The sequence below is a fragment of the Numida meleagris genome, chromosome 5 (genome assembly GCF_002078875.1).
Source record: "Numida meleagris isolate 19003 breed g44 Domestic line chromosome 5, NumMel1.0, whole genome shotgun sequence".
Lineage (NCBI taxonomy): Eukaryota > Metazoa > Chordata > Aves > Galliformes > Numididae > Numida > Numida meleagris.
The window spans coordinates 66254534-66277831 of record NC_034413.1 but is presented as its reverse complement, the minus strand read 5'-3'; the positions used below and the strand labels follow the sequence as shown (position 1 = coordinate 66277831).

At 38.7% G+C, this 23298-nt stretch overlaps 1 protein-coding gene across 3 annotated transcripts in view; it reads left to right on the top strand.

The window, feature by feature from the left end:
- Positions 1 to 22596, top strand: part of LOC110399405 (von Willebrand factor D and EGF domain-containing protein-like) — a 168267-nt gene extending 145671 nt beyond the window's left edge. For all 3 annotated transcript variants that reach the window (XM_021398038.1, XM_021398037.1, XM_021398039.1), the window contains 4 exons: positions 7615 to 7710; positions 8881 to 8976; positions 14820 to 14917; positions 21207 to 22596. In XM_021398038.1, the coding sequence (XP_021253713.1) occupies positions 7615 to 7710; positions 8881 to 8976; positions 14820 to 14917; positions 21207 to 21221 (305 nt within the window). In that variant the 3' untranslated portion in view covers positions 21222 to 22596. The remainder of the gene's footprint in view (positions 1 to 7614; positions 7711 to 8880; positions 8977 to 14819; positions 14918 to 21206) is intronic.

Below are 23298 nucleotides of genomic sequence, written 5' to 3'. Positions count from 1 at the left end.
AGCACTGCAATCAGACTAAAACCAATTGGTAAAAGAAAAAACGTTTTGCTAAGGATCTCAAAATCTGACAGTTCTCAGCAGAATATTCTCCAAATATACCTTACGTGCACCTGCATGTGCTTATTTTGTTTCTCAATTGAATATTTATCATCATTCTGAAAGATGGAGAAATATCATCGATATTACTTGAGTTTCTGTGATTCTGTGATCATGCACCCATCCAAACACCTTAACAGAGCACCTCTAGGAAGAGTTCCACCCGATAAGAGACAACAGGCAAAGGGGCTCAGAGGAAGAAATACTTCAGTCCAAGGACAGCCAACAATCCCCTATCTGAATTGAAGCAGCAATTCCTTACTTGTTTCCAAATTGTTCTGGGGTTTAAGAGTCTTGCCCACCACCCACTGCCAGGGAATCATTCAGAAATACTAACAGAGAGCCCAGGATCCTCTTTTACTGGCAGAAAAATTGTATCACCTAATGAGAGCAACGTAATGGAGCAGACAGGAGCCCAGTACATTGTGCATCGACACTCGGAGCTTAGTCTGGCATCTCAGTAGTTATGCCATCCGGTACCTATTATTTTTCCCATTTTCTATTCTGATCTAATACCTGAATTAGATTTATTTCCTTCTTTAATAACTCTAAAGGTCCTCCCAGGTACATCAGAGTACACATCAGAACAAAGATCAGACGCAATTAGGCAAAGCCCTGGCGTCATACCGCAGTCTATATGGTCTACAATTTTTCAGACAATATTTTTCTTCTGAAATGTGTGCTAGGTGATGCAAACTAACACCTATTGCCAGAGCTGTGTGGTAACGTGAATACATTATCAATGCAAACTGTCAGGGCACCCATCACAACGACATTTACAGCTCCCTCTGTGTCTTGTAGTAATTTGTTCTCCCGCACTGCATCCTTCAGAGGTTTCTACCAGATTATTTTTCACTATTCAGAAAGGTAATTTATTGAAGAATTGCTTTGCATCTCTGTTAGAAATACGTGAAGCAAGAAATTGGGCTGAGCAAACCTCAAAGTAATTGGTAGCTTGATACAGATAAGGATCCAAATTTTAGAAGAATCTTGTACAAAACTTGCAAACTTCTAATACACATGAAAAGTTGCTCCTTCTTAAAAATTAATTTAAGGCTACAATTACTATATTCATTGGATTACCTATCTAAAGTTACTTTGATAAAGCTTGGATATACATTTCTTTATTTACAAATCCAAATCAACAAAAATGAGGAGTTTCTGAGAAACTCAAGCTTTGGAACAACACACATGCCTAAAACTTAACATTTCTAAGACTATTTCCTGGCTGCCCTTGGAACAGAAAAAAATAGGACTAGAAGTTGCTATTGTCCCAAACCCACAACATGTTTTTTAGTGCTACGTGCACTTGGGACCTCCGTGGCAGCAGATATATAGGCACATCCATCTTGCTAATGATCTGTTGAGCATCAGTTATACCCTCTGAAGTGTAGAATGACATTTTTTACCTCAAGTAGTTTCTGGCTACTGTGAGGGCAGTAGAACCCATAAAAGAGTGCCCTGTGTTAGAAATTCCCTTTTTGGCCAGAACACACCGGTTTTGTGATTCATTTCTTCAAAGGATTAAAGATCACTCAGCAAGATCAACTCTTTATTTGGAGCCTGGAAGCATCCAGCCAGCCCCTTCCTTACTGCACTCCGGATAATGGTTCATTTGAGCAGTGCTGCTGAGATGCATAATGCATCCAGAGAGAAGTGGAACCTTGCTTCCAGTCGATCAATTGAACTGCGCTATTTCGTGAAACTGCTGACCTGGCCCTCCTGTTCCCTTCCCATGAAAAAGACCAGCAGCATCCTTACATTTTAAGGCTGCATTCACGAGCTTGCTGCATTCCTGGCACAAAGCCTCTCCTCCGTTTCTGTGTTTTATCAATAGGTGATATATATTACCAATAAACATTGGAGAAAGACTAGAAGTGCCAGTTCTAACACAGGAACCAACTGCTTTCACATCTACTGGCTTCGTTTTTATTCTCAGCTTGGGTTCTGTCATCTGTATTTTCCTGACAAGACCAGTCAGTGTTATTTTTAAATCTGTCCCATGCTCTGTATCCTCACTGTGCTGTACCTCCCTAGCTACAGCTCTTTGTTTTTGAGAATGTCACACCACATCGAGATAACCGCTACGCAGAAAGGAGAAAACGAACATTAAAACAACATGTACACATACAAAAGCCCAAACTGTGACTGATCAAGCATCCTACCTCTCAAAAGAGCAATTGAGAGAGCAAGTACAAATATGCGCTAGGCCCACAGAGAAGTCAGTCTGAAACCAACACCAGCCAGAAATAAAAGCCATGCCTGTGAATCATGTACAAATAACAGCACAGGGATGGTGACTTAAAGGACACGCTGAAGTCTGTATCTATCAGTAGGTGTTCTTTTGGCCGCTTTTCTGTGTTCTTTGTCAGTGAAGCTGTAGCCTGATGCATTACCTTAGCTGGCCCACACAGATGTTACTGCTTGAGGCTATTTTCTCTCTTCCATCCAAAGGCAGAATGCATTCAGAAACAGGTCAATTTTGTCAGCTTCTACAGGGCAAAAAAAAAAAAATAGTTGTCTTGAAAACTACATCTTCTAATCAGCACTGCAGTGTGACACATTGTCTCCTCATCAGCAGCTTGGCTCAGGATACATGATGACAGGTAATTCTTGATTCAGAAAGAAGAAGTCAGGGCACTCACGTTGTCAGGGAAGGACATGGATGTTCAGCTGCACCACGGGGTATTCCTGAAATGTTTCAGAAGATCTCATTCTGCTATGATTTTAGGAGCCTGATTTAATATCCCCTCTGTTTTGACACTATAAGGGCGGTGATGAAGACGTTTGACAAAATTGCAAGCTTTTCACTACTTACTGTTATCCACTTCTAGTTAAAAAAGGTGCAGTGGGGTACTTGCATCAAAAGGTGGCTAAGGTTCAACCTGAAATGTTGTTTATCTGCTAATCCACGGTAAAAAATGAGAGTCTGAAGGAAATACCTGGCTTCTGTTAATCACTGTAGAGTGATGAGCAGCTACTTTTGATTGATGTTGTGACCGTTTGAAAACACATTACCCTTAATTGCTTACAGTATATGCAGAGAAGCATACTATAAAGCATATCCCTTCACTTTTCATAGCAGGGATATTTTGCTCAATACTATGCATGTTGCAGAGAGGTGCCCAGAGAAGTGTTGGAGTCACCGTCCCCAGAGGTGTTCAAGAAAAGCATGAATGTGACACTGAGGAACATGGTTAGTGGGCATGGTGGGGATGGGTTGATGGTTGGATTAGATGATCTTAGAGGTCCTTTCCAACCTTAAGGATTCTATGATTTTATGCTTTAAGGGAATGTTTATTGTCAGTTTATTGTGACAAGTACAAAGGAAGCCACTGGAACTGCAGGTGTCCATTGCTGATGCTACTTACACCAGGAGTACCTACTGGACTTGAGAGACAACATTTAACTTTTTTTCCATAGATTTCCATAGTAGTCTCTGGAAATATTTATTTTGTAGTAAAACTCTTCTCTTTGGCTGACAAAGCAGGAGGCTGGCTACCCTGAGGGAAACAACTAACTGTGGAATTCCATGGTAAAAAGAGTTGCAAGAAGCACTTCACTGGGTGAGGCCACCCTAAAGGGGATAAGCCATACAAAGGGTCGCAGGAAATTTTAAGTGATTGTAAGGTCAAAGTACTCCAAAGCCATCAAAGGGAAATAACCGTATGACAGAAACTTAGCACCTTGTGAGCCCCGTTCAGTGCACAGGGGGGAAATGTGTATGTTGTGTACGATGTTCAGCGCAACACCTATGTTTTATCTTAACACCTGCAGCTGCTTGTTACCTTATCAAATCAACCCTCACCTAAAATACAGCAAGTAATCATGCTCTCACTTTAACCTTCAACACACGCTTACCTTATCTAACTTCCCAGTTTTAAAAAGCATCATATTATGGAAGTTTTAAATTGTGGCCTTCACACTCTTCATAGAATTGAGTAACAGTGCATATGAAATTCTTTGCTTCAGTTCTTACTGAAGAGCACAGAAACGCTGACGTTGGCACTACAGGGAATGGGATTAGGGCTTTAGTGATACTCGCTGACTGCTACTAAGCTTGCACCCAGGATATTTAGATAGAACAAGGCTCTCTCCACTCCCAGTGATATGTCCTATCAAACTGCAACAAAGAGAAGACACAAATGTATTTACATCCATTCCATTAAGGCTGGTTCCCAAGGCAGGTGGAAAACCTATCAAATCCCTGTTGTCTTTGGGTCAAGATGCTAGGCATTTTTCAAGGGGAGGGGAGGGAAAAAATGTGAGACTTTTCAAAGTCATGCCAGCGCCTGGGAGGATTACGATAATTCGATTTGCTCTCCTAGTGTCTGATAATTTATTTAGTTTTCCTGTGAGAGGCTGTAACATTTTTGTTTGCTATTTTGAAATTGGAGCTCCTCCACAGAGGCCGAGGAGTGGGACTAGAAAGGATCAGAACTAGTTATAATCAACAAATGCTGAAGTCTGCCTGATGGGTATTGAGATGCAATTGTATTTAAGAAAGTTAAAGAAAGGGAGAACAAGGTAGAGATGTCAGACAGAAAAGGAGGGGAGATAACACTGCATGCATTTACATAAAGGTGCCTTGTGTATTCCCCATCATTTTGAGAAAGTGTCTGCCCAGAAAGGCAAAGAGCCAAGAGTGCAAGTCCAACCAGGTATGGCCCTGAGCTTACATTTCCCACTTAAGTTCTTCTCTTAGTTATGTTGGAATTGAACTCCTTTGGATTTATTGCCTAAATGAGAGATGCTGCAAGCAAAAAGCAACATAAAAGAAGTTGGTGCTCTATTTTCATGGCTCCTTGTTCATTTGTAAGGCAGCTGAACAACGAGAGAAATAGATCCCAAGTTGAAAATCTGTTTGAACTGTAATGTTTTACTCAGACCAATACCAGACTTCCTGTTACTTAAAGTTTTTCTGAATTATAATGCAAATTGAGCTGGAACAAGTTCAGTTATACATAAACTGAAAACTAAAACTGAATCAAAAAGTGCAATAGTTTGATTCTCCGTAACTGAAGGAAGCATCTGCTGTCACAGAATATCTCAGATATCACAGGAACATCTTAGAGTGCAATTTTTTTTGTATAAGGTGAAAAGAACATTAAAAATTTAAGGGACAAAAAAAAAATTAGAAACCCCTGTTTGAACAAGTACCACTGCCCTTGGACAGGGTCCAAGTTTCTTCTGATCTCCAGATCAAATCTGTGGACTTCAACAATGTGATCTTGGGACAGCAGGTCAGCTGTGAGGACGTTATGGGCTGTGAGGATCATAAAGCTGAGAGTTATTTGAAATCTAGATCTGAGTTTTATGGTTTGGGGTCAGTTTTCCAAATAGTGAATATCTAAGCTGTTTTATAATTGAAACGAGAAGCCGAACACAGCACAATATAAGATCAGATGTCCAACGTCTGTTATGGGTGAAGAGAGATCAAAAAAAGGAGAGAAAGAAAGGGGGGAAAAAAGATGAACTCAGAGTTACAGTTGTCATAGCTCCTTAAATTCATCTAGGTTTTGACTGGTGTTGCAGCACTTTTTGAGAGTTCAGCAAGAACTCTAGATCCCTGTTAGCCTTAGTAAGCAGATGCCAAGATTACAGCACGGATCAGGAGAGCTGGAGAAATAAGGAAAAAGAGGATGACAGTTTAAGGGCCTGGGTCCAAGCAGCCCTTATAAGCATGGGTGAGTCTGACCTGCCTGAGGGCAGGTCACCATGCTGAGAGACTTGTGAGCCTTGGCACAGAGCAAAATGCAAATGTAGCAGCCAAGTAAGAGCAACCATGGAGCTCTAAGAGCTGCCAGTGCCGCATCTGCACTGAAGGAACAGAGCAAGCGACCAGGACACAAAAAGCCACAAAAACAACAACTCAGTCCATCGCATTCTTCATGTTCATCGATATTCTGAGGAATAATTAGGGAATGTAAGTCTGCTTATCTAAAGATGCGATCATATGCCTAAGAGAGGAACAGAAGATCATTCTCCCACCAGATAACACTGGCTGGTTTTATTTGCATGCTGTTTTTTAAACATAATTCCTATTTTGAGGCTCTGGGTGGGTCACAGCACTTTCAGAGCTCTGTACATAGAGATGTCTTGAAAATCAGAATTGCTACACCATTAGTACTGAAGATACGATCTTACTGCCACTGTGCCAAAAGTCATTTCACAATCTCAGGGCTAACAAAGGTACCATGGTGCTGCATTTTAGCTGCCATCCCCCTTGGTGCCTGGAGAAGCACAGGCAGCCACCCAGCTCCGTGTGCAGGTAGAACTGCTGGTGACTGCCACTAGCAGCAATGGGACACTGCGAAATCCCATTGCGCCCATAAAGCTTGAAAAAGAGCAGAAGCCATTCCACAGAAGTGTGTTCTCAAAACCTTGTCAGACTCCTCCTGACTTTCATTCCCCAGTCCATTTACTAGCTAACACTGCTTTCCTCTCTTCCACTCAGTTATCAAACAGCTTCTTCCATGCTTCCATGCGAAAGGCAAATCATTTCTGTTCCCATCATGCCAGCACTGTCATATCTGCACCACCACTGTATACTTCCTTTCTCCAGTTCCCATAACAGTCAGGGAGAAAGAGTAGATGGGGACTTTGGGTTCCTGCGTGTGGCATCTACCTCTATCTAAGCATCACAATCACAGGATTTGCTTTGCTGGGACTGCAGATTTTTAATTTGCCAAAACAGTGAGCCTTTACCATTAGATATTCATAAAGACAGAGTCTGATAGGAGATGCAAAAATTAGCAGTCGGAATTCTAATGAAATCTAACAAAAAGTCATCAAGTTTCCTCTGGCTGGAAGAATCAACGGAGCATCTTACTCCTATGAATAAGCATTATAAAATGGCAAGTACTTCAACAAATACTAGCACAAAAAAGGTCACAGAATAATAGATCTGTGTAGTCTTCAAGTTAGATTGAAGGTAAAAAATGTTCCCAAAATTGCCTAAAGCCAACCTATCCTTCTTTCTTATCCAAATGTATATTCGAGAATATGCTTTTCAATCAGGAAGGGAAAGTTTTAATAAGTATTTGGTGCAACCACAGCTGCTACAGAAAAGTTCTTAATGTTTTCCAGAGAATCCTCATGAGTAATGCCTCTCTCATTTACTACTGAGGCAGCTCTCAGGTGAGCTTCCCTGGAAGAACTTCCACACAAAGCATATTCCAGAAGGATGGATATGGTATGGGAGATATAAAATCCCTGAGTTTTCAATTCTCAAATTCAAATTAGTTTTCTGCTTTTTTATAATGAGCAAATGAACCTTCTGAAAGGATCATAGAATGGTTTGAGTTGGAAGGGACCTTTAAGATCATCTAGTTCCAGGCCCCCTGCTATAGGCAGGGACACCTCCCTCTAGACTGAGTTGCTCACAGCCCCATCCAGCCTGGCCTTGAATGCTTCCAGGGAGGGAACACCTACGACCTTTATGGTGTAAGGAAGTCTCTAGTAAAATCTTCCTTTTTTCTCCAGCTTCTGTGTTCTTCATTTGATATGTATCTGCAGGTGTCTGCGATCCCATGTGCATGAATGGAGGGAAATGTGTAAGCCCAAATGTCTGTGACTGTCCATCTGGTTGGAGAGGAAAGCACTGTAATAAACGTAAGCATTTCTACTGTCCATCCAACAGATCGTTGCTCATTACTTAGGCCAGTCAACATCAATTGTAATCTTGTCTTAATATTAAAAAACACTATAGTGAATATAATTTGTTTTGCTCCTTCAGCAGTTTGAAGAAAGACAGTTTCAATCATAGGCAATACAAAATGCTATAATCATTTGATGCATGCAGAGGAAAAAAGCTGTGTAGGGGAACCCTGGTTCTGCTTTATGCAGCTCTCTGTTATACATCTTGTTATGGAAATTCATTTTTATAGTATTAAACTTGAAGCATTGATTTTATGTTTTAATACCTTCACATATTTTGCTGTATTTTACAGAGAAATGCCATATATTTCAAAACACAGAACTATTTAAAGCCTACTATAAAGTCTTGCCAACTGATGTACTCTCAAGGTCACCAGCTACATTTTTGGTGCATAATTTCAGGAAAGATGTGCTCTCACTCTGTAACTCTACCATATCTGACTACCGTTATATAAAAATATAACTAAAAAAACTCTCACTCTAAAATGCTTCCAAGGAGTATTTTTCCTTATGTGCCTACTTTTTACCATGATGTTGACAGATAAACTGAATAAATTTATAATCCAGATGACATACTGTAAGTAAACCACGTTAAAATATAGGATATTTAACCTTTGGATCCTAGTAGTAAATATGACTTCAGAACCAGTGTTTTGAAATTATAATATGAATAATTTCTTCAGAAATTATGCAGGAAATATGTGTTTCTCACGTATGCATGTGAAAACATGCATTTACATTTTGAGGTCCCTGAAGAAATACTATATACAATAAATATACAAAATACTACTGTGAGATTTTACTTATTTATAATGTGGAACACACTATATGCATCTAACACACATGAATATGCCAGATGAACATATCATATGGAGAGTATTCTTAACTGATAGGGAGCTAAGCATTAGAAATAGCCAAGCTACCCGTAGACAGTCATCAAAGATGCATTTCTTAAGAAGCAAATATCAAAGAATCCTAAACACAAATTATCTGATGAAGAGAGCACATCCATTCCTTTGGAAATTAGCCATTTGAAATAAAACTTCACCGGTCATTATTTCAGACAGCTTTGGAATGTCTGGATATGTTTATTTACATCTGCTCACTTGTCTCGTGTCTGTCCAGCTGTTTGCCTGCAGAAATGCCTGAATGGTGGAGAATGTATAGGTCCAAACATCTGCGAGTGCCCTGAAGGATGGGTGGGAATGCTGTGCCAGACCCGTAAGTGCTGCTCTCATGACCACAGTCTTGTAGCCATACATGCTGCACCAGAAATATTCACATATCCGCTTTTCTACTACGTTTACCTTAATGGAAAAGGCAACCATAAAATGATTAGCACGTAAATTATGCCTCCTGTTTGTCAGAAGGGTTGTATGCTGTCAGTAAAACTATTACTTTCAAAGGCATTTCTGGACTCAGCGTCCATGTGAGGAAGAGAACCAGCTCATCCTTTACTTCCATCAGACAAAAGTAGCAGGTTTTAAACTCAATGATTTGAAAGGCTATATAAAAAAAAGAGAGTCAGGGACAAAAGGAAATGGAATATCCCATTCAGCATACCCAGATGGCACTAAGCACAGACAGAAGCTCTATGTGCCTTCTAAGCCAGGACTCCAACCCTGTGCATGTTATGCATTCGGTCTGACCAGACATGGCTTTGTACGTGTAGGGAGTGGAAAACTTGGAGTAGGAAGAGACCCATTATTGCCCATTGCATGCAGGGTCACTGCAGCGTGTGCATGTTATTAGTTTTACAGGAAAAGGTCATGAGGAAAATATCAAGGCATTATCCCCTCTAAAGGGTAATCTTTCTTTCCTCTCACACTCACAGAGCATAATCACTTATGGAAATCTTTTGTCAGTTAAATCCCAATGGCTGTGTAATTGTTTCTTTGTGCCAGCTGTCTGCTAGTTCAAACATTGTAATGTTTAAAGTTATTTATTAGTTGATGACATATTCCTGAGTCAGGTTTATTAAATAAATAAACTAATCATGCTTGCTCCTGTGCAAGGCAAGTAAGCCTTACTGTCATTACCCATTTCTGTTGTACAATGCGGGCACAAAAGCCTGGGCCATTTTTCATCTATTTAATCAGCTCCTTTGAATCTTTCCTCCAGATCTGTTCACTTGATAGTCACCCTGTTTTTACTATTTTTTCCCTTGTTTCTGTTGTAGTGTGCAATTAAATCAGCTCTGGGCCCAAAAGGAGATGCTGGTAACTCCTAGGTCTCACAACAAATCCAGATAACCACCAAGTGGTTGGAATTTCACTGTTTTTTAAATAGAGGAGGAGAAGACTATTGTCAGAGAGCAGATGGTTAGGTCTTATAATGTTGCTCCAGGGTATTCACAAGGAGGCAGGAAGGAAGCGGGGAAACAAGAAAGTCTTCATCCTCACAGATGTTACATATAAAGTTTTGCATAGAAGTGTAACCCCTGAAAGCAAGTCTGGGTTTATATTTTAACGTGGGAGCCCAACTGCCCAAATCCAGAGCTCTGTGCAAAAAGTGTATTAATCTGCCTGAACGCAGCCCAGCACTGCATGATCAGTGGGCAAAATCCATGCCCTCTGCCAGAACCACTGCATTTCTAGCAAGAGGACATTTCGCCCACTGTATTACTTCCCTGTGCAAAGCTACTTTGCTCAGGAATTTCAGCCTGCAAGGTTTCCCTGCTTTTGGCACTCCCTTAATAGCAAAATATTTCATATGAGTCAATTATATATACCTATATAATTTTGGTTTCATAGTTTCCTTCCAAGTTCCAGCTAACTTTTCCCAGCAATCACTCTACCTTCCCCACGATCCAGATGGAATTTGGGCTGGTTTGTGATCCTGGGACTTGTTCAGACACAGGAGGGAGTCAGATAATTCCAGTTGCATTCTCTGCTTTCAGCCCATTAATTCATGCGACTGCCCTTATCAAGATGACAGAGATGGCCCGAGCTTACATGAACTGTTCAGGCTATTTGGAGGCAGCAGTAGATATAGCTGCCACAATAAAACCCTCCCTAGGTCTTCTCTTCCCAGTCTTCTGTAAAACCCGAAAAAGCAAAAGATGACATTCTCTAGTTTAGGTCCCTAATAATTAAGTACTTCCAAGTACAAATTGTGATGCCTTCTATTTTCCTGCCAACTTTCACCCGGAAAGAAGAACATAGATCTGTATTATAAGTGACAGTCAAAAATCCTTCAGCCTTTCAGCAAACGATACACTGACAGTAACCTAGAGCAGATTTTCTGTTCTGTTGCAATGAAGATTGGCGCTGTCCAAGTCAGAATAATTTTTTCTCTATAGCATTTTGAAAATGCTTCAGAGAGCAAGACCGAACTCTGTTTTCAGATGTAGCACCATACGTTATGAAGCTTGTATCTAATTTGGAACAGGTCTGCTGCATTTTGGAGGTGCAATCATGCAAGCAAATACTTTGCCTCTTCTGCAATGATGTGCAATGAAATCTCATTCCGTTTAATGTGGTGAATTATGAATTTCTCAATGCTATGATCAGTCAAACTCAGTGACATTCCAGAGATGTCTGTGCAGGCTGTTTTTCTTACAGTTTTACCAGTCTCTGGCTACCACTATACTGCAGAATTTGGCAAGAGTAAGAGTAGGTAAAAGAGACTTTCAGGAGACATTGTTTCAGCAGTAATGGACAAAATCCAATAGTCCTCTTTTATCAGACTGCAAATAAAGAGGTCAGTCGAGAGAACAGTTTTCTTCCCCACTCATCTGTAACTGCACAGAATAGCTTCTGAAAGAGAATCAATAAAATAGGTCACTTGTCCCAACAAATACGGCGTGCGGTGGAATACACACATTATCCTTGATAAGTTCCTATGACTTTGATGGTCATAGTTTAAGGAGTAACGGTCAAGTTTCAGGCTGTATTGCAAATGTAGGGAAAGAACATTTCAGTAAAACAAGCTAAAAAATGTCATTTGAAATATGCAATGTCTTATCCATTGAAAGGAGTAGCATCATAGACTCCCACCATTAGAAGATTTTTGTTTGACTCTGTCTTTAGCTCTCATAACAGTAGCACAAATGTTCTAAAAATCCCCTCTTGGAAAATATGGAGATAGTATCACAGGATCACCATGTTTCCCCATCAGTGATTTCCCTCCCATCTCAGATCAGATACTCATTCTAAAGCCCCATGCCTTTGGGTTCTCCCTCCCTCTTGAGGAGTTAACTCATCTCTCTCTTTTTCTTGAGCTAGAAAAGAACTGTTAGACCAAAGCAGTGAAGACGTTACAATCTGACTGCCCTCACAGATTTAGACAAAACACAAACCAGTAAAGTGAGAAGGCTTTTGGCCAAGGATATAAGTCTGTTAAGGATCAGAGTGCAGGATCAAGGTATAATTCTAATAATTAATTATAAAGTATAAGAAGGTTATAGTTGTGAAGGATCTTCATCATTAAAATTCATGCTGCTATCTTCTGTTCTAATATTATTGAACCCATACTGGCTTCTCATTTGCCCTTCAGAATATCTTCTCTTTATTTGCATGTTATAAGTGTCAAGCTTAAAGTCTTGTAATTTCCTCAACATTCGAGCTCATTCTCTCTCCCTCCGTCTTGAACAACATCTCAGACAGGCTTGCTTCTAGTTTTCCTATGTAACCCTTTCAATTCTTGAAAAAAGAAAAATTGTAAGAAAGATTGTCATTTGCATGCAAATTATAGCTCTATTCTTTTAACACTCAGGGATAAATCTGCTTCTGTAGTGGGCATTTATTGATTATAATTTTATCATAAGCTTAGCTTATTAAATGACTTTCTTTGCTGAATCTGTACAGGATAATGCATACACAGCCTGTGTCATTTTTAGTGTTTAGAGGCTTAGCATCCCTTGTAAATACATTTATGAAATATTCATTTATACTTCAGCTATGTTATTATCCTCTATGATTTCAGTTCCAATTTTCTTCCAAAATGTCTTTACCTTTTCTCCTAACTGAGCTCGTGCTTTTCTGAGCACTACAGCAGGAAGCAGTGGGTGGAGAGGGAGAGACAGGCAGATAGCAAAGGATAAAAAAGGAGGAAATCTTTTTTTTTTTTTTTTTTTTTTTTTTTTTTGTTTGTATCATCTGAGAATCAAAGAAACCACAGATGGAAAAAGGCCTGGTACCTTATCTAATGCCTGTCCTTCTGCCATTGTATATGAGAATACCTCTCCCATCTTTAGGGATCTCCAGAAAAGCAGACTACTCTCTTCCTCATCCGCTTTTATTATATGGACTCCGTCTTTCCCAACTACCGACAAGATAAACCATTTCCATTTTACCTGTGCCCAAGTTCATATCAGATTATATGTAGTAATATCATACACGGTTGTCTCTCTTTAGGACAAAATCCACTGTAGAGTGGAACACAACTAGAAGAGGCAGCTTCTGCTGACAATACACTCCCCAGAAGAAGGTGGGAAGTGTTTTATTCCCGTAAATGAAACATTGAGATTTTTCCAGTTCACTCTCTGGCTGCACTCACAAGACCAGCAGTTTACCAGGCTGTATGGCCTCATACTTTTAGGATGTGTGGATTACCAGTGAGGTTTGTTCTTCATTCCTCTGTCCCTTAGCTCTCAGTCTGATGTTCAGAATGCAAATTTAAATGTTAGTATTCCCTAATATGGCAACATCGCAACCTTCTCACAGAGTGCTAGCTGTCACGGTAATCTGATAGAGTTGACAACCTATTTTCAGTAGACAAAGACAGTAAAATTACAAGATGTTCTTTTTAAATAAACACAGGGAGGGGAATCATTGTAGCTTGTGGCTGGCCTTCCAAGGTCACTATAGCATTATTATTAGCGTCCTCTGAGAATCACATTTGGATGGCTTAGGAACCCACCATGTGTTTTCCAAAGAAATTTCAGTGGTCTATTCTATCTCCGAGACTTCAGATTGCAAAGAATTTGCGTGAGCTTAAACCCGTGCCAAATATCAGATCCTAAGACCAAAAAATTGAAGTTCTGGAATTTGTTTCTTTATCCCCTCAATTTGTTGATTTTCTGTGAAAAGTCCCATGTTAGGTATGCCTTAAACTTTTTCAGATCTGATGGTTTTGGAACATAGACAGATGTTGTCATATGCTTTATTGACAGATAATGACATATAATTTATATTCAGATCTTAATAGCGTATGGTTAGCAGCTTCCTATTTGGGCCACCCAGACAAGAAAATATAAGAATTCACTTGTTGATGTTTATTTGGCAATATTTATAGAAGGTTTAACTCATAAGATCTAATTAAAATACTACGACATGTTCTTGAATTGCTGCCCTGTGAATTGGTTGCTCTCTTTCCTCCATGCCAAAACAATGTCATAAACTGCTGATTGGGATGAAAAATGGTTGAAATCTGAGTAAGTCAATTGATTATCTCTTTTTATCTCTGTAAAAATAAAGAGCGCTGATTCTTTTATTAACAGAATATCTTCAAATATAAAGTGAAGTTGTATTCTAGATAAGATAAAAAAGTTTTTCTGATTTCCTTACTGATTCCATGGGACATCAATTTACACAGCCTGGATTCCAGACTTGTGAAGGATGCATGAAATTCTCCCTTTTGTTTGTTGCAATAGAACCACTCTAGGGAGTACATACTTAACAAACTTTTGCATCTCAAGTCAAGAAGGTCCTTTTAAGAGCTGTTATTTTATTTCACATGGAACAAAAGAAAATCAATTTTGGCACAAATCTGACCCAGCCATCAGTGCCCAGAATGTATCCTGGCTTTCCAGATCAGAGCTTTTCTGACCCATTTTCCGCTGAGCTAAGGTGGTTATGTTGGCACACACTTCTTTTTCCCCAACAGTGAGGAGTAAAAATAAAAGAGAATTGTAAATGTAACAGACACGTAGGCATGAAAAAGCCCATGGCAAACATTTTTTAATGCCTAAATATTTTTTTGTCCTTTTCTCCACCATGTGAAACTACAGAACCTTGTCACATCTTTGTTGTATCATTTCCAAGTGCATCAGAGTACTTCCTTTCTAATTGCAAGATTTAGAATAAATGTATTTCTAAACAATTTTTATCTTTCATTTGTAGCAATTTGTGAGCAAAAATGTCTGTTTGGAAGCAGATGCATAAAACCAAATGTCTGCGCTTGCAGAAGTGGCTATAGTGGGTCAGCATGTGGAAAGACGGTAAGGTATCAGCCAAAAACACTACATTCTTATAGCAAAAAGGACAAAAATAGCTGACTATAATTGAAATAGTTTACAGGAAAAAGGATTAAAGTCTTAGTAACCTTATGGAAGATGTAAATAAGGTTATAAAATTGTTTAAAGTAAGTTTAATGACCACTAAGCTGCCAACTAACCCTGCATCCAAGTCCTGTACAAAATTTTCCCTTAAGGAACAGTTTAATCCTTCAAATACAAAACTGAAAAAAGTTGTGTCTATTCTGATATTTAGGCTCATCCTTAATACAGTTCTCCTTCCCAAATTCACTAGTCATCTACAGAGCATTTCCTGAAGAGATGTCCCTGGATGCAGTCAAGCCCGAGCCTGGAACTTTCTCTGAATTGCAAGGGCACCCTGACCCTCACCACCAGGCACTGCCCAGTTCTTCAACCCTACTGCCTTCCTTAACTAGCCTCTTGCTCACAACATGAAGTCATTTGCCAATCTCCAGCTTTCGAAATGGCAGATTGCCCTCTCATTTACCTGTATGCAAAGGTTAGGAAAAAAATCAACATCTTTTCCTTTTGATTACATCAGGCATTAGAGATAGTAGCAAAATCTATTCAGATAATCACTCTATTCTGTTAACGATAATTAGATTTTAATATCATAATTAAAGTTCTATATGGATTTTCTTAACAAGTACATATGTATACTAAATTATAGCTCCTATATCAATACTGATATGCAGCTGATGTAGATGAGTCAATTTCAATTTTATGTATATATATAAAATCTATCAAACGTTGGCCATACAGTAGGAAAATATGGTGTGCATGTTATCAAAGAATTAACAGGAGAAGTCCAAACAGATGCAAGAAGAAGCCAAGATAAAACAGAGTTGTTGTCTGAAGGTGTTTGTACCCAGAGGACTTTCCCTGCGGAGGTTGAGAGTTGCCTTCTGGAAACACCAGACCGAGATTACCAGGGTTGTTTTGGAGCATTATTTTAGTTGTGAAAGTATGAAGTATGATATTTTCCATTCACAAATGAAGTGGAACTTTGTTGCACTTCACAGAAAATATTAAATCAACTACCAGGCTTCCTTTTTCACATGAATAAACTATTACACTGTAAATCATTCCTGGAAAAAAAAAAAAAAAAGTAGAAATAGACTTTGCATATTATGTATGTCCAGAATGGCAAGCCATCAATGATACATGTAAACACACAGCTCTCTAGCAATGATTCATCTCACATTTTTTTAAAACTGTTTGAAGCACTCTTCAGTTTCACAGCTCATTCTGCAGAAGTACTGATTGGCGGCACTGATATGAACATGCATTGCTTTGATGTGAGGAAGGAAATGCTCTGAATAAAAGAGAATTAACAGGTTTCCTTCAATCTGTGAGCCTTGCTTAGCGCAAATGTCAAAGTTAGTAATAAATCTGATGGGTTTAATGGTGTCTTGTTTGAATTACATGGCGATATGCAATCAAATGAGCTACCCCTCCAAAAAGTTAAAAATTATAAGAGATGATAAATGCTTATTAACTAGCACTGATTACACTAAATAGTGAACATAGGAACCCATATCCTTATTACTGCAGAAATGCTGGGAGGACAGGCCTCCCACGAGTTAATTTATCAGATCAGATCAGGTATAAGTGAACAAATTGAACAAACCTTAAAGAATTTTACACATTTAGAGGTTTGAAGACAAATACAACCGCCCTTCCCTGATTTTCTCTCATTTTCCTAAACTTAAACCAATCAGGGGTCAAACCCATTTCTGCTTCTCACATCTAAATTCTCTGCAATTTCTCCCCATCCTAGAAGCAATGCAGCTGAGGAACAGCACTGGTGAGCACCACTAACTGCCTCCCCACTGGCTTCAAAGTCTCTTGTTAATACATTTACAAGAGATTTATATTTTTCTGCTATAGCACCGTAACCAGTTCAGTGTTCCACGCTGCAGATACTTTATGGCTTATTTTCCATTTGGAAACCATGCAGTTGACTTTTCCTTTGCGACCACAGCCTTTATTATATCTTTACTTAATTTTGTCTCATGGATTTCCAATTGTTTCACCCATTTATCAAAAAGATTTTTCATTCTAAACCTGATTGCATTGCCTCCAAGTGTGATATCGTTCAAAAATGTGACATCTCATTGCCTAAGACATTAATGAAAGTAACAAATAGCAGAAAAAAATCAGGGTCTAAGGGTATCCATCTTGACAGCAAACTATTGACACACTCTTTGATAATGCTTCTCAGACAGGAATAACTCCTTATTTCATCTGACCCATTGGCATGATTACCATAGCTATGTCAGAAGTCCCCCTAAAATAAAATTGTATCTACTTGTGGTGGATAGAATGGCTGCTTACCACATTTTGCTTGAGGAGATTATGAGTTTATTGTTTAATAACTTGCCTTACTAATTTCCCAGATACCCACTTAGCTGTCATCACCTTGCTTTTCCTTTTCTTTTTTTTCTTATTTAAAGATATATACCAAGTTTACTGGGACAATCTCCTTCAGCAGTACTCAAAGCTAATGATTGCTCATTTAGAAACCATATCTTTAAGTAAGCTTGGGTAAACTCTATGAACTCCTGTTAACCTGTTTCATGTAAAATTCTTCTTATGCACCAAGGCTTTCTATATGGGGAGTTAATGCACAGTAGCTAGCAAAGCATAAACTCAAATCTCAGTTTATGGCCCAGCCATTTCACCTTACAAACTGACCTTCAGTCTGACTTATCTAATCCTAAATATTCAGTTCCTTCCTGGCTCTTCCTTGAATTACTGTTTCCTTACTAATTCTGAACATGTTAAACCTTTTGTCACATTTAACCTTTCTGTGAAGACTGAATATAAGGCACTGAACACATTAGCCTTGCCTGTGCCATCTACAATCCTCTCTTGTTAGATTCACCTCTGTGTTTTGCTATGGGAGTTAAAACTCTTGCTCTGCTCTGTTTCTGTAATGACTCTTCAAAAAGCAGGGAAAATACAGTAGTAGAGGCGTGCAAGATTTATCAAAAAAAACTGGCTTAAATTGGAGTCGAGCAGCCTCTTTCCTTCCCTCAGCAGCAGCTGCCTAGGGATGCTCAGGTGACTGTACCTGCAGCTAACTCAGTCTTGCCAACCTACCTTTCCTGGGGAAGGAGATGCAAGGTAATTGCCCCTTATCCAGTTTGGAAGAGCAGTTTCTTCCTTTGAACTTTATTTCTCATCTTCAACTTAGTCTCACAACATTAGAGCGAAAGATTCATTTTAGCAGTATATTTTTCAGAGAATAGGCTGAACACACTAAGAGGATAGATACAGGGAGCTGGAAATAAAAAGCTTTGCTGCAGAACTCCTTTTTTTTCCTCAGACTAAACAGTGTCTATGGTTTTGCTAGTGTATTTGGAAAAGCTGTGCTGCCCATATTCGTTTAATAAAGTTTTTCCCCTTTCTCTGCTGTAATCTTTGATATAGTTCCCTTCTGTGCAGTTAAAATTCCTGGAGGAACAATATACATTTTCCCAAATTATTCATCATCTACCTCCTAGTTCTCACATCTATATTGCCAAGTGATTTGCAATTCATTTCCTGACATTTTTGGTTTACTTTGTTTTGGAGTTCTACTAAACAAAGCCTGCCAAAAGCATTCCTCAGAAGGCTAATGAACTTGCTAGAATAGCAATCACTCTCTTAGAAACCTTTTGCGTATTTTTAATTTGTATTGACTCTTAGAGAGATCCAGATAATTTAGCAAGAAGTTTTGTGGCAGACATGAAGACAAACGCTCCCGCTAACTTTTAGATTCAAAATACTCATTAGAGTCCATTTGTTCATGGCTGGAAGGGGTGACTCTCAAAAAAACCCAAAACTAAACAGTTCCCTTCTCCAGCAGAACCACATTTACCAACAACTTTGGCCTGAGTCCCAAAGAGACCAAGATGACTATGACATCAATTGTACAATAGGGAGCTTTTCAGAAAGTTTTAAGGTATATTGTAACTGTTGTCTTATCTAATACAATCGTGCTTTCCTTCTTGGGTTGTTTGTTCTCCTTTCTAAATGGATTAAAGTAACAGCATTAATTAAGCCAACAGAATTAATTTAAGCCAAACAATGATATCTAGTTAGATATGAATGCACCGCAAGTCATCATGATGCTGTATTATCCCAAAAACAGTTTAAATATTAATGCACTAGGCTTATCTGTCTGTTGAATCTTTATTCTAAAGCATAAGGATAGTGAGGAGACTAACTGATTTCAGAAAATAGTAATTAAAAAAGGCAAACTTCATAGCTGACAATTTTAACACGGGAATTTACCAGTAAACCAAACAACAACAAGCCATTCACATTCCATATGAATGAACCCAGTGATGAATTTCCAAAGATTAAACATACTACTGACTTCGGTAAAGTTTGAAAATGCATTTTGCTACAGTCAGTGGCTTTAACGTTGCTATTACTTTCTTCTTGTATACATCAATTTATACATCATTGTATACATCATTTTCTCCAAAAGAGTGGTCATACACTGGAACAAGCTACCCAGGGAGGTAGTTGAGTCAACATCCCTGGAGGTATTCAAGAAACATGTAGATGTGGTACTAAGGGACATGGTTTAGTGGGCAGCATTGGTGGCAGCTGGACGGTTGGACTACATAGAGTTCTTTTCCAGCCTTTGCGATTCTATGATTCTACGATCAAGAGACATTAAACCACAAATCATCATGCTCAAGTTACACAGGCTGTGCTCAGCATCTGTAAATACACACGCTATTGACCTATGGAGTTCTAGGGGAAAATGGCTTGCATATTCTTAAATTATTTTACAAATACATGGAAGTAATAAGAGATAAAAAAGAAAGTCAAATAAAAGCAGAATGGAGCTACACATGCTGCGCATATTTGTCAGACAATTTGCTTACTACAAAGGAATGTAATTAATTAGTTAATTGAGCTTAAGTTTGATGGGTTCCTCATCAAAACATTGAATGTATTCGACACATATACTTGTTTATGTATGCTCATTGTATTCAGAGGTATCCTGAATCATTTTCACATTTTTACCAAGGAGGACAGGGCCTTTGCAGCATTTTATGTTTCATTCATATACATATGTGCGTGTGTATATATATATACACATATATATATATTTACACACACAAAGTCCAAATATGTGTTTTAGTATTTGGAAATGTGGAAATATTTAATATGAGCCAGACATGCAAGCATACATTTTTATTTGACCTCAAAAAATGCACATTGCTCTTCCAGATATTACATGCAGTTTTTTCACCTAAAATAAATCCTTACTCTAACCAGACCTGTCTAAATCCCAGCAGGCACTTGTAGAAGTGCCCTCTCTTTTCCTATAAAGTAAATGTGCCATGTACTATTCACAAATAAACAACTGCTACTTGTATATATCACTATCAAAAACTAAGGTAAGGTATTTTAGAGTCAGAAAGGGAAGTAGCACTTGGATATATAACGTTAATACCAAGGATAAGCTGTCATATCAAATACAGATATATCAAGATTAAGGAGCACCTTCCTTCTAGCCCTGAATAATAAATTAATATCAACATTTTTATGTGCTTGCTAATACAGCTTTCTATAAAACTGCCCTTCAAAATGGGTTCTTAAATCCATGTGCTAGCATAAAATAAAGCTTTTCATATCATCGATTATCTTGTTTTGGGATAAAGCGAATTCACTCATGTATTTAAACGAGGATGATATTCATGGACAACTTCTGCGGTATGAAAATGGGATAAGTGCACTGAAATGCTTTCAGGCAAGAAGCCAACAACCTCCATGCGTTATACAGAAGTGGCAGAGTGATTTTTTTAAGGCACACCTGCTTTAGACGAAAGAAATTGGATTCCAACTCCATAACTGTCAAGCGCCACTGCGAATAATAGAGCCTAAGCCGAATCATTTCAGCAATATAGCTATTTTCCTGTTGAAGCGATGGAGCAGAAATCAGCCTTAGCTAGATGATATCACTTTATGTGCATGCTTCGGAAACAGTTCCATTCATCACTTCACTGCTTAGTCCCTTTCAAAAACATGTTCTTCATTCCCTGGTTAATAAAATCTTTGGTTATGTAAGTCAAAATTGTGAAAAAAAATGCAGGTTGTGATTTGGCCATAATTATGTTGAAAATCCAAAGAAAAAAGAGTAACTACAATAAATCATTTGAACATTGTGATATTTCTTACATCGCATGCATAAGAACATTATTCTGTAGTCCCGTAAGAGGCTGAAAACTCATTTCTTTTTTTGCAGCTACCAAGAGGATGAAGATAGCATAACAGCAGGACAGTGAAGACAATCATTTGGGTATTGATAATCCAGAACTGAGTGCATTTTTCATTTGGGAAGACACAGTGTGAAGACATCGCTGCTTTTCTCCCTTCTACTCTCCTATAATCACAAAGAAAAATTAAAACACCTAGGCATACATCAATAAACAGGCCTCCACTTTCAAAACTGCCTGTGGCTAGGCTCACATTCCTGATCTGCAGCTGTTATGTCACCATCACAATGACTACCCCTGCCCACAAATAAAACAAAGACTTTTAGTGTCCTGTTACTCTGCTTCCACTAAAACCTGAAGGCACATATAAATGACTCCATTTCTGCCAGCCTTTTTTTAAACATGTTTGTTTCTCCAGAGAAAATAACTACATAAGATCCCACTTCAACTGACAAATTTCAGAGACTACCAAGGGAAGGACCAAAACAATATTTATTGATAGTAGCTCCAGCCTGTAGTGTCATTCCACTGAGCAACTGCTAGAGCCAAATGCTTTCGTTTGCTAGGTTGCTAATGTGCCAGCATTTACTTAAGGAGGCATCAACACAGTGCATGTTGAAATGCTGGCATTTGGTTGCATCTATGCACAGGTTCTCCTTTGCCCTCAGTCATAGCTATACGTTGCTCCTGTGCAAGTCAATGTTTGACATGCTAAGGATACGTGAAGTCCCATGTAGCCATCTCACCTTAATCTCTGGAAACAGTTTAGAAAACCAGCTTTTTAACGATACAAAGATGCTTACTGAAATGCTCTCAGAACTCCTAAATCAGAAAATTCAGATCTACAGAAAGCTACCTCTGAGTGCTCCCCCACACAGCATGGTACTGACATGGGATGGGATGGAGCAGTAACAGAAAACCCAGACAAGAGATGGAAGGTGTGAAACAAGGGAATAAAGGCATTAATTACAAATTTACTTGAAAAGTGTTTTAAACTGCCAGGTTCAGTAAGGTAAATCCCGAACCATCTTCTGGGCATTCATGCTCTCTTTTTATTTGTCTGACTGGGCGATTCAGAGCAACTGTAGATCCAAACATCTTGATGCAGGAATACAGAAGTTTTGACATTCCCACACTCTTCCAAAAGAAATTGGAAGGGAACTATCATACAATAAGGATCTTTTGACTGAACCTGCAGGGCTGCAACAGTAACTAGATGTAAGGTTTGATCTGACCCTTGCTGTCAATTTTTAAGAATAAAAATACTGACTGAAAGACCTTAGAATACTGCAAATTAAGTGATGAAAAAGCTAGGAAAAACTGCCAGTACTGTAATTGACAGAATCATTCCTCCTCCCTTTTGCCCAGTTCATAATAGTAGCTTTTTTTTTTATCCATGGCTAACTTTGTATATAGAAAAATGCTTTTATATGCATCCATTCTGTTTTCCAATAAATGGTTTTCTATTCTTCATTTCTGAAGTTTTGCCTTTCGTTTTATGTTAGATCCAATGTATATAGTTTCCCAATGCAAAAACTGAAAATATAAATTAGACTTGCCACTTCTTGCAAGTTTCCTACTAAACAAACCTTTAGTTGAAGGACCAGTCTTCAAAAATATGTGCTATATTTTCTTAAGTAAAAAAAAAAAAATCATGGAATCACAGAGTCGTTAGAGTTGGAAAGGCCCTTAAGGGCCATTGGGTCCAACTCTCCTGCAGTGAACAGGGACACCTGCAGCTCAGTCTGGTGCTCAGAGCCCCATCCAGCCTGACCTTGGGTATCTCCAGGGATGGGACATCCACTGCCTCTCTGGGCAACGTGTGCCAGTGCCTCATCACTCTTATCGCAAAAAGCTTCTACCTTATGTCCAATCTAAATCTCCTCTCTTTTAGTTTGAGACCATTTCCCCTTGTTCTATTGAAACAGACGCTGCTAAAGAGCCTGTCCCTTTCTTTCTTATAGCCTCCTTTTAGATACTGAAAATCGGAACTTCATACTGATCTAGAACACAATTAGTAATGCTAATATGAATTTAAGTTTTTTGCATTCACATTAACAGTTCCAGGAAGACATTATTACTAAAACAGAACATTGGCACCAGATAAGTACCTACAAGATT